The sequence below is a fragment of the Dasypus novemcinctus genome, chromosome 12, assembly GCF_030445035.2.
Source record: "Dasypus novemcinctus isolate mDasNov1 chromosome 12, mDasNov1.1.hap2, whole genome shotgun sequence".
Taxonomy (NCBI): Eukaryota; Metazoa; Chordata; class Mammalia; order Cingulata; family Dasypodidae; genus Dasypus; species Dasypus novemcinctus.
Genome location: NC_080684.1, coordinates 99,742,183 through 99,755,211, shown reverse-complemented (window position 1 = coordinate 99,755,211; position 13,029 = coordinate 99,742,183). Strand labels below are relative to the sequence as shown.

The following is a 13,029-nucleotide window of genomic DNA, read 5'->3' as shown; positions in this document are numbered from 1 at the left end:
CTATCATGTGACTCTGAGTGGTAACCCAGACATTGTGGGATTTTCTGGTTATGAACTGCTAATTAATCATGGGAAATTCAGGGTGTTTAGAATGATAGGATTTGAAGCAATTAGGATATCAATTTGGAAGAAAGAAATGACTAAGATTTGAGATTAAATTAAATGGAAATCATAATCTTGAAAATAAAAATCTTGGAAACTTGAGCAAGTTTCACTGTCTATATCAATCCTTAATGAAATAACAGGAAGTTAGAGAACATTGTTGGTACCTGTTTTCAAAATATACCCTGAAATTGACCATTTCTCACTACTTTCACTGCTGGCAAATTATAGTTGGAAAATGTTAATACTTTAATTCATCATACTTGGAGCCCCAAACAAGCATGGGGGGATCTTTAGGGACTCTCAGTTCATTTCTAGAAGAATGCTTAGGAAGACACTAGATGTGTATATGAAATGGTCCCACGTTGTGTCGTGGTAAGTGATTTCCTCTATCATTTCTCATGGAATAAGGTTGAAAATAATAATAATGATAATACCACCTTATATTTGAATAAAGAGTTATAGGTTACAGAGCTCTTTTATACCTGTGAACTAGATTGAGCAGATAAAGTTTATACTATTTTGTAAGTAGGAAACTCAGGCCCAGACAGACCACATGACAAGCTGAAAGTCAAACAGACTGATAAGGGCCAAGCCATCACCAGAATCCTGTGCTATCCCTCTATTAATGGCACTACATTGTTTTCATAGCATGCTATTGTCTACAGAAAGCCAATTGATCTCCCTTCTCTTGTCCCACCCTAGTTCCACCCCTCTAAGGCAAAAGATGTTAAGTGTGTGGGTATACTCTTTATATGCTTGTCTATTACTTCTCTCTTCTCATAGATTTGAATCATACTATGCATATTGCTTTATATCTTTAACCATATATCATGGTCATAGTCTAGGTAAATACATCTTGATCTAATTCTTCTTTGTATGCCTATCATGTTTGATTTATTGCTAAGAGTATGTATTCTTTTAAAAGGAAAATCCAATAACATTTAAAATAAAGTTAAAAATGTAATGCCAATATATTATACTATTTTATCATATGCTAATAATTGATTCATTTAGTTCTTAAAATATAAGAAACTTAGATTACTCTACTTGCTACAGATTTTTTTTGCTTTGCTCACAATTTCATTTTTTTAATTTCATTTGGAATAAAAATTGTAGCTTAAATTTACATTTCCTTTTCTAAGCAAATTTCATGTATTTTTCAGGTTATTATATTCGGGAAAAGTCTAAGCAAGTCATTACTTTACTGATGGATGAACAATTGCTGTATAAAGAGAGGGAAGTAGCATGTCGGACTAGACGGCGTACCTCCTACTCTATGACATTTCCTAAAAGATTACCTGGTACAGGTAACTCACCAACAGCATGTGCTTCTGCCCCCACACCAGAAATTCCTGCTTCAGAGAACAAGCGTAGACTTTTTAAGGTTGCATGGCTACATAATAAAAGTGCGTAAAATGAATATTGGTCTAAAACGCAATGAGTATATAAAATATATATAAACAAAAAAGATATAAAAATATTGGGCTTTAATTTTAGGTTATTACTAGTATATCAGTCTAATATTATTTTAGACACTTAATATAAAGAACAAAGAAGAATATTCAGTAGAAAATTTAATGACTATTTTCTGAATACAATGATCTGGGATTCAAATAAAAGTTTTTTAAGCTTGAAAAATATTTAACTATTGACACTCTTGGCATTAGGATTCAATTTTAAGATTTTAATCATAACTAGAATGGGAAGAAGTGCTGTCTTCTGAGACTGGAGGTCTAGGCACAAGTGCATTTGCACTTTGGATCCTACTAATCAAGAAATTGAAATGTTCTAAAATGTGCCTCAGGATTCTAAAAGGGCTCTAAAAATGCTTCCAGGACAAAGCTTTATATTACAAAACGCTTTCCTCTTTAACTCTAACCTATTGGTCTTTTTTTAAAAAAAGGGATGTTTTTCCTAATTTTATAATAGAAATCAGCAGGAAAATGGAAATCTCTTTTCTGCCAGATTTTCTAAAACATTAAGGAATTTCGTTTTGCCCTAATTTCTCTAGTATAAACCCTGTTAATAAATTGTGTATAAGAAATGGACAGTTTGGGAAGCAGAATTGGCCCAAAGGATAGGGTGTCCCCCCTACCACATGGGAGGTCCGCGGTTCAAACCCTGGGCCTCCTTGACCCATGTGGAGCTGGCCCACACACAGTGCTGATGCGTGCAAGGAGTGCTGTGCCACGCAGGGGTGTCCCCCACATAGGGGAGCCCCATGCGCAAGGATTGTGCCCTGTAAGGAGAGCCACCCAGCACGAAAGAAGCTGCAGCCTGCCCAAGAATGGCGCTGCACACACGGAGAACTGACGCAACAAGATGATGCAACAAAAAGAAACACAGATTCCTGGTGCCACTGATAAGGATAGAAGCGGTCACAGAAGAACACACAGCGAATGGACACAGAGAGCAGACAACTGGGGGAAAGGGGAGAGAAATAAATAAAAAATAAATCTTTAAAAAAAAAGAAATGGACAGTTTGAAGAAGCAAAATCACTCTTGAAATGTGACTTAGGGAAGCCAATTTGGCTCAACTGATGGAGCATCTGCCTACCACATGGGAGGTCTAGGGTTCAAACCCAGGGCCTCCTGACCCTTGTGGTGAGCTGGCCCACGTGCAGTGCTGATGCGCGCAAGGAGTGCTGTGCCATGCAGGGGTTTCCCCATGTAGGGGAGTCCCACGCGCAAGGTGTGCGCCCTGGAAAGGAGAGCCACCCCGTGCGATAAAAGCACAGCCTGCCCAGGAGTGGCATCGCAGACAGGGAGAGCTGACACAGCAAGATTACACAACAAAGAGAGACGCAGATTCCCAGTGCTGCTGACAAGAATTCAAGTGGACACAGAAGAACACACAGCGAATGGACACAGAGAGCAGACAACCAGAAGGGTGAGGAGAAAAATAAATAAAAAATCTTAAAAAAAAAAAAGAAGAAAAGAAAAGAAATGTGACTTAGATAATGGTACCTTGAAGTTAACTAAACCAATGTGGATCTGTGCTATGGGTGAAGGGAAAAGTAGTAATAACTTATAGTTACAGTTTTTTTAGAGGTGTCTTCCCTTCTGGCTTTCTCAAGTAATACATTGAAAGATCCCAAAAGGGCTGAAGGTATTCAATATGAATAGATAATTCCACATGCCAGTTAAGTATGGAAATTACATAATGCTAATAGTAACACAAACTAATCCTACTAAAAATCATTAAAGTACTCCTCATCTAAGTTTTCAAATGTTCATTCAGTTTGTATCTGGGGAATGGGGAGACAGCAGTAAAAGAGGTGGCCATTGTAATTATTGTGGTAAACTACCACCCAAATGCTTTTAAAAGTAGTGGTTCTTCTTTTTTATAGGGTACGTATTTCTTTTTAAATAAATCTCTAAAAACAACAGAGATTCATTCTGACATTTTCTCAAACTGACACTTACAATGGAGTAACAAGAATAAATTAACCAGTTATGACACCCAGAGTTCTTCTACTCCTTTCTCTACTTCTCTGTTACCTTTCTGCTTTTTATTCTTCCTTTTCTGCTCTCCTCTTCCCTCCTTTATTATACCATATAGTTATTGAATTTACTATTGGAAACTTGAATATCTACAGAATATCCAAACAAAACAAAAGCCCTGCCATAATGGAGCTAACATTTTAGTGACAGAGACAGATATTAAACATATAACATAGATAAAAAATATAATGTCAGATAGTGATAAGTCCTATAAAAGAAGCAAAACAGGATCACGGGACAGAGAGTAACAGGGATGACTTCATTTTAAGTCAGGTAGTAAGGGAAACCTTTTGGAGGAGGTAAATATTTAAAAAGAGACTTGAATTCAGTGAGGGAATAAGCCACATATTATCTGGGTGTTCCAGGCAGGGGGATCAGCAGGTGCAAATGCCCTGCAACTGAAACAGGCATGGAATGATTAGTTATAAGTTTATGAATTGAGTCCCTAAATTGCTGCAGAAGTAGCTCAACTCTGAATCAGTTTTATGATTCATAAAAGAAAATCTAGTTTATAGCTTTATAGTCACAGCCTTTTTTTCTATCCAAAATTATATTCCCCAACTTACTCCCTGTACCTTATTCACTAGACTGAGCTCTGAATGACTTTTGACTATTTAAAAAGTCAGTCTTCCTTCAAATGAAGAAATTTTGCTACAGTTTATTTTTTTGTAAAAGCATTGAATTTATTTTTTAATACCACATACACATATATAAATATATATTTGCATACTAAATATATAAATATGTATTTGTGTGTATTCAAAAACGAGTAATTGGATTAAGCAAGTTTACCAGTACTAACAACTTCCACATAGGCACTTTGAATTTAAAACTGTATTTCAAAGGAAAAAAGAAAACTAATAGGTGGGAGTGGTGGAAGATAGGAAAATAAATTGGGGAGAGTGAAAACTTGGAGGTGGGTGGAGCAGTTAGGATTAGGTACATCCACCAAAGTCAGTGTGTAACTTCTACCTGTGACCCAACATGGCTGCTTGAGCTCCAACCATCATGGCTGCATTCAGCCAGTTAGCAGGAGGAAAGATAGAAAATATTAGTGTCCCTTCCCTTTAAGGGCACTTATTTGAAAATTTCTTACAACATTTCAGTTTTCCATTGCTAGTCGTTAGTTACTGGACAAACCTAGCTGCAAGGGAAGCTGAGAAATGTAACTTTTATTTGTGGCAAAAATGTCCCCTGATAAAAGAGATTCTATCACTAAGGAAGAAGTAGAGAATAAATATAGGGGACAACAAATAGTCTCTACTGTAGTGATAAAGGATACAAATAAGAATGGATTAAGCATGATAACAAATGGGTGTCTGACGGAATGGAATAGAAAATATAATTTTGAATATATAGAGTGATGTGGGCAGGCAGGTGAGAGTATTCAGAACAATTCATAAAGGACATAAAAGTGTTTGGAAAATTCAATTTGATATGACTAGCAACTAGGCACCATTATAACCTTTGGAGAACAGAAGGGATGTTTAGTTTAGTCACAGAATTTAGCTTTCTTATTAGTCAAAACAGCTGTGGGTGGAAGATAATTCTTACTGCTTTGTTTAGAAATGAAGAAGATAAAAATTAGAGAGAAACTTTGCAAGAGACAATTGTTTGAATCCAGGCATCCAGGGTCTGCTCTGGGGTTGTGGAAATGAAGGAAAGGAAGTATTTAAAGATAGAATATAGAGAAGGAAATGGTGTAAGTCAATGATGAAGACAGAAAGAAATAGAAAATGACTAACATTTTGAGTTAGAGAAAATGGAGATAAGTGATGATATCATACAGGTAAATTTCCATCAGAAGGAATTTAAAGATGTCTCTAAATTATTTACTTGTAATGAAATGTAAAATTGCCTGAATTACTAGAAATCTGATTCCCAGGCTTTTGAATCTAGAGCAGAAACAGCTGTGCCTAGCTTCTTTGTGGTAAATTAGCAAGGCAAAAGAGGTACTTTAAAGAAGGTGTTATGCACACATCACCACTTCTACTCCTATTTTTCTATTCTTGGATGTTTTCCCCAAGTTTTATTCTGGTAGATAGCTTGGGTGGTTTTTGTTTAGATGATTTTGAAGAGATGAGCTAAAGGATAATTGCTGCCTTAAGGAAAAACAGAAAACTTAAAAAAGCAGTTATAACTCAGCCTCTTTTAAGTGTCAGAGTTAAGGTCCTTTCTTTGGAGGCAATGATTATTATCAAAACAACCACCAGAAAAATTGCTTACCAACCAGCAAATCATTGCCTCTGTTGGTCATCTCACCTTTTATAAAGAACTTCTAAGTGATATTATTACTCTTTGCAATGGAACTTTACCTGTGTAACAGAAGGATTATTCTGGGCTTTGTTAAATTAATAGCATTCTATATCATGGAAGGATTTCCCTACAAATAAGATATGACTGGTATTAAACCAAAAGCTATATTACTAAGTAGTTGTCATGCTTTTACAATCAAAGCACTAAATGCTGATGCTATTACTTCTTCCGGGGAACTTTGTACTAACAGAGTTGACATGGAGTCATGCTTGCTTTGGTTGCCTTATCACATATTGACTAGATGGCAGGGCTTATGGCTCAAATTGTGGTTGCAAATTGTGAATGGGATGAAGGTCAAGCAGATGATTTTTTAAAAATTGGAAGTATATTAGTATTAGATGAACATAATTCTAGGCATCTTTCTATGTATACATATTGAAAGATGAATAGCGAGAGAGAAATTACTTTTATAAAAATGTAATCGTGCTAGATATAATTTTTAAGTAAAATATATTAAAGCTTTATTTAAGGCAGTAAGACTAGGCTCTAAGGAATCCATCTGTTGCATCGTAACCACTATGTATGGAAATAACACACTATTTTAGACAGTTCTGGCTTCACAGGAGGAACAGGAAATCTTTAAGGATTATTTCTTCCAAAAATTAAAATAAATAATATATAAATGAAATAAAATAAAACAGTGTATGTGAGCTGGGATCAGAGTGACTCAGAGCTGGTCCCTAAGGGGAATGCAGATGACTCGTAGGGATGAAAGTGCCTAAGGCCAATTGTCATTACCTTAGAAAATGAGTTTTGAGTCTACCTTAAGTGTTAGGAAGGAAAACCTGGGATTCCATACTGAGCCAGACCCTCACGCAGGCTAAAGTGGCCCCAGATAGTCAGTTCTCTCTGAAAGAAGACAGTTAACTCACAGTTTAGATCCGTAGACGTCCCACCAGTTAAACCAAGCAATGAGTTCACAACCCAGTATTACCAAACACAAGAGAAAGTAAGCAGTAAAAACACATTTGTAGACTTTTAAAGATTGCAGACATTGGGAATGTCAGATACAGGATAGAACAAGCTATTCACTTAAATGTTTAAAGAAATAAAGGATATAATCACATATATCACCAGTTATCAAGAGATTAGGAATGAACTGATCAATGTGCAAAAAGGAAACTTACAGAAATGAGAAATACTAATGGAATAAAAAAATTTAGTGAAGTTGGATATATGTACTAAGAAAATGGAAAATATAAAAGCAATATTAAGATACATGGGAAACACCTATAAAAGAATGACATCTATCAGGACAGCAAACTTCTTTTTGGCTACAGTAGAGGCCAGATGACAATGACTCAGTATTGTCAAAGTGCTGAGAGAAAATAACAGCCTAGAATCATGTTTCCAGAAAAGTTATTCAAGAATGAGGGTGATATCTAAAGTTGTTTATAGATAAATACAAAAACTAAGTTTACCACCATGAGATGTATGTTAAAGAATATTTTTCATAAAGAAGGATAACTATTCCAGAAAGATGATTAGAGATGCAAGAGGGAATGGTGAGCAATGGTAAACATGTATATAAAATGAAATTAAATATTTTCTGTATAAAATAATTATGTCTAAATTGGAAGTTTTTAAAAGATAGAAACTAAAATAGTGGATAGTCCTGCCATATAAGCTGTGGGGTAGGTCTACAGAGTTACAGTGTTTAAGGTCCTTTTATTTCTTGTGAGAAGAGTTAAGATATTAACTCTGAATTTTAAAAAATAAATGTGCATGATAAAAGAAGAAAAATAGAGTGCTTATATTCCGAACAAGTGATTGGGCTTCCGCTTATCATATGGGAGGACCTGGGTTCAATCCCTGGGGCCTCCTGGTAAAAAGTGTGCCTGCGCAGTGAGCCAGTGCCTGGGTAAGTGAGTCATGCAGCAGGATGATAATGCAACAAAAGAGAGATGAAGGGGAGAGTCAAGGCGAGGTGTAACAGAAACCAGGAACTGAGGTGGCGCAAGTGACAGGGAACCTCTCTCCACATCAGAGGTCCCCAGGATCAAATCCCAGTGAATCCTAGAAGAGAAAAATGAGAAGACAAAAAGAAAAATAGATACAGAAGATCACACAGTGAATGGACACAGCAAAAAAACAGCAGGGCCAGAGGGGAGGTGGAGAGAAAAAAATCTAAAAAACAAAACAAAACGGAATGAGGGGAAAAAAGAAAAAATAATTTTTTAAAGTGCAAGAAGCATAGATAAAGTTGGGAAAATTGAAATCAGAAAGAAAAATTGTGGAAACAAGCATAAATATATAGTAAATATCAGTGGATTGAACTCATCTGTTTAAAGACAGATTATCAGATTGGGGGAAAAGAAATCCAGGTGTATGCTACAAGCATAATTTCACATAAAGGTTGAAATAAAAAAGATAGAAAAAGGTAAACCAAACATATGCTAAATTCTACTCTTACAGTAGAATTTAAAGTCAATAGTATTTCTAAGGATAATGATGAAAGAGTAAATTCTCCAGGAAGATAAAACATTTTCTAAACTTGTATGTTTAGAATAAAATGACCTTAAAGTACATAAAGCAAAAGTTGGTCTTATTACAGGAGAAAACTTAAACCTCTATCACCATAGTAGATGATAAAAAATTTTTTTTGTGATAACATAGTTAACATAAAAATTGCCATTTTCAATTTAAAAGTCGATGGCATTACTTTTTTTATATTAGAGAAATTGTGAGCTCACAGAACAGTTATGCAAAATGTGTGGAATTCCCGTATATCCTCCTCCTACCAACACCTTATATTGTTGTGGAACATTTGTTACAGATTATAAAAGAACATGATCAGACTATTACCTTAGTGACATTAATTACTTTTATAATGTTTTACTACCATTACCACCTTCCATTACTAAAACATTTCATCACCCAGAACAGAAACTCTATTGTAGTAGATCGCTTAAAAATGTCTCAATAGATTTGAACAATGCAGTTAATAAATTTGACAGTGGAAATATATAGAAATCTCCACCTCACTTATAACTATTTATTTTGAAGCAACATTTGCAAAAATATTGATTATGTGATTGATTATAATTAAATATATATAAGTTGTAAAGAAAATCTTAAAATTTCAGAGAATCTGTATCCCACAGACCACTTTTTTTCTGGCAAAGATGCAATTAAGTTTGAAGTAAACAAAAATATAAATAAATAATTTCTATAATTTGGATGTGGAAGCATTCTTTTTAGAGTCAGTTTGAAATTTCCTTGTCTGTATCCAGCTTTGTAGTGGGGGTCCTAGCCAGCATACCAAAACATAAAAGAGAAATGAAAAGTATAAGTATATAAAGAAAGAATCTTATTATTTGTTGATAATGATTTTCATATAAAAAACTTGAAAGAATCTAGAGACATTATTAGAAATAAGAGTTTTAGCAAGAGGGAAGTAGATTTTGCTCAACTGATAGAGCGTCCGCCTACCACATGGGAGCTCCAGGGTTCAAACCCAGGGCCTCCTGAACTGTGTGGTGAGCTGGCCCACATGCAGTGCTGATGCGTGCAAGGAGTGCCGTGCCATGCAGGGGTGTCCCCCCGCGCAGGGGAGCCCCACGTTCAAGGAGAGCACCCTGCAAGGAGAGCCGCCCCATGTGAAATAAGTGCAGCCTGCCCAGGAGTGGTGCTGCACACATGGAAAGCTGACGCAGCAAGATAAAAAGAGACAAAGTTTCCCAGTGCTGCTGACAAGAATACAAACGGACAGAGAAGAGCACACAGCGAATGGACACAGACAGCAGACAACTAGGGGATGGGGGATGGGGAGAGAAATGAATAAAAAATAATTTAAAAAAAGTTTTAGCAAGATGAATAGCTGCTATAAGACCAAAATATAAAAATTATATTTCTATATCAGCAACAAACAATTGTTAAGATGTTAAGATTTACTTTATAATAGCAGAACTCAAGCTACTTAGGAATAAATCTAACAAAAGATGTGCAAGATCTGTATACTGAAATTTATAAAGCTTAATTGAAATATGCTAAAGAAGACCTGCATAAATGGAGAGATAGTCCATGTTCATTTATAAAACTACTGAATAGTGTATGTCATTTCTTCCCCAAGGTCTATAGATTTAGTGGAAAGTTTCTCAACTTCATTACTATTGACATTTTGAGCTGAATAATTCATTGTTGTGGGGCTGTTGTGTACATTGTAGGATGTTTAGCATTATCTCTGGCCTCTACTCACTAGATGCTTCTTCCCACCACACTCCCCTTTGTGACAACCAAAAATATCTCCAGGTATTGCCAAATGTCTCCCGGGAGGCAAAATTGCCCCCAGCTGAGAATCACTGATTCAGTGCAATTATAATCAAAATCCCCAAAGGATATTTTAAATTGGATTTTTCAATTCCAAAATTCATTTGGAAGAATCAAAAGGTCAAGAATACCCCAAACATTCCTGAAGAAGAATAAGGTGAAGGGCTTGTGTTACTAGATAACAAGACTAAATCTACAATATTTATAATGGTGGGGTATGGATGCAGGGATAGGTGCAGAGACCAGTGGAACAAACTATAGGGCCCAGAAGACAGACCTGGGCAACTATGGAATCTTAGCATATAGGTGGCATTTCAGAGCATTGGGGAAAATAGGAATTATTCAATAAATTATACTGGGGCAATTATTCATTTTAAAAAATGAAATTAGGTCTCTACCTCCTGCACAAAATCAATTCCAGGTATATTAGGGACTTAAATGTGAAAAGGCAAAACTTTAAAACATTTAGAAGAATATCATTTTGACAGATAGGGAAGTCATTCGTAAACATCACAGAATATGTAAAAACTATTAAAAAGCATTCATAAAGTTGGATATTGTGGTAGCCAGAATTCTAAGAATAACTCCAGATGATATATTAATATAATCCCCTAGTCTTTGAGTGTGAGTGGAACCTGGGAATATGATGAGTTATCATTCTCATGATTATATGGCAAAAAGGAGATTATCAGGGTGGGCCTAATCTAATCTCATGAGCCCTTTAAAAAGCAGAGTTTTCTCCAGCTAGTCATAGAAGAGGAAGTCCAAAAGATTCTAGGTGTGAGAAGGATTTGATATACCATTAAAAATGGTTTTAAAATTGAGGGGGACCCCCGTGGCAAGGAATGCCGTTAGCTTCTAGAAGCTGAGAGCAGCCCCTGGCTGCCAACCAGCAAGAAAAGGGGACCTAAGTCTGTCAACAGCAAAGAACTTAATTCTGCCAACAACCTCAATGAACTTGGAAGCAGATTCTCCCACAGTCTCCAAATGGGTCCACCTTGACTGATACCTTGATTTTGGTCTTGTGAGATCCTAAGCAGAGAACCCAGTCAAGCCTTCTTGATCTATAAAACTGAGGTAAAAAATGGGTATTGTTTTAAGCCACTGAGTTTGTGATAATTTGTTGTGGCAGCAATACAAAACGAATTCATCATCCTCTCCCTGACTGGTGGCCATAGGCTGGTCCTGTTGCTTCAAGGAAGGACAACTGTAAAGAGCCACCTCAGCTCCAAAGCTCCTAGGATTGGCTGTGTCTTCTCTTATAACTGCATTATAGTTCAGTTTCTCCCTCAGCCCAGTCCTGCTTCCTTCACTCCTCACAGATATTATTTTTGAGAACCCTCCCTAATGAATTTCCCCCATACAAATCTGAGTATGGAGTCTATTTCCTGGGGAACCCAACCTACAGCAATGACTTTTCCTCTAGATTAAGAAAAGGGGACAATAATAATATGTCTACATAAATTAAGAGAATTACAAAGCAGATAGAGCAAAATGTTAACAATTGGTAATCTGGATGAAGAGTACATGGGATTTCTTTATACTTTTACAACTTTTCTCTGAAATTATTATAAAACAAATTTATGAAATTAGAATAAATATCAATTATTTGAAGATTAAGTATAGTTATGCTCCAAGACAATGAAATTGAAGTCAGTCTTCCAAACTCATGATGCTGCAAAAGTTAGATATAAAGTTTTTGAGACTTGACTTTTATATTTTAATCTGCTCATCCACTGCATACTTTCTATGATGGATACATTCATTTATTTAAACTACTAATTTTGTAATGACTACCCATTACAGAAAATTACACCTGAAAGCATCCTATCAATCCACAGCAATTATGTTTATTAGGTGCTAAATAATAAATGGAAAATTTTGGAAATTTGTTCACTTTATGGAACATTTCAATTCCAAAATGAGCTGTTGCATTGTTAATGTCTGATAGTTACAAGTTCAGTTTGATATCTCATCTTAGAAACAGTACAGGGTTCAGGAGTTCTGCTTTGTGGTGTTATCTGAATAGTACAGGTTCAGTGAGATCTACAGCTTCTCTCTAGATAGTTTCTACAAAGATACCCCGGCATCTAAGCACTCATCTTCAGATGACTCAATAACATAATTTCCTGCAGCATCTTCACTTTTTCTTTTGAGGTTTCTCATTCACATACTAATCCTCCTTGGCTTGTGACTTCCCAGGCTCAATTGATAGATGCTTAGGATACCAAAGAGACTTCTTTTCCACTGAGGGACTAAATCTGTGTTCTCCCCTTCTGTGTGCTTTTGAAGGTTCCAAGAAGTGAATTCTGGGTAATCACCTAATTTAATAATTGCATTAAGCACATCGCAGTTCCAGTGTCCTGCTGACTGATACCAAAAAATTTTTAAATGAATTTCAATAGACTCATTATATTCTAAATGCTTTCCTTCTTCCCTCTTATAAGACCCTACAATATAAGTTTGTTTCATTTTAGCAGTTCTAGACCAAAACGCATCACTAAATGTGCAAGATATTTTTTCTTTCACAATTCTGCTATTTAATTTATTTCACAATTTACTTCAAAATTAACTTTCTGAAATGTTTATTAATCCAGTTTTTTTATCAAGTCTAAATCCATATCATTTCAAAGATAATTTTGTTGCTGAATGTTGAAGGATAGTTCTTCATTAAATCAAATAAAAGTAGATGCTCTAGGGGAGTGGGTATAGCTCAGTGGTTGAGCACCTACTTTGCATATATGAGGTCCCGGGTTCAATCCTTGGTACCTCTTTAAAAAATAACAAGTAGATGCTTTAAGCTTCAAATCACAACTTTTTACCAGTATTAATTAT

General features: G+C 35.7%; 1 protein-coding gene across 1 annotated transcript in view; it reads left to right on the top strand.

Annotated features, from left to right (window-relative positions):
* Positions 1-13,029, top strand: part of ENTHD1 (ENTH domain containing 1) — a 147,505-nt gene that overhangs the window by 37,156 nt on the left and 97,320 nt on the right. Inside the window, exon 3 of the mRNA XM_004447832.3 lies at positions 1,269-1,511. Within this exon, the coding sequence (XP_004447889.1) occupies positions 1,269-1,511 (243 nt within the window). The remainder of the gene's footprint in view (positions 1-1,268; positions 1,512-13,029) is intronic.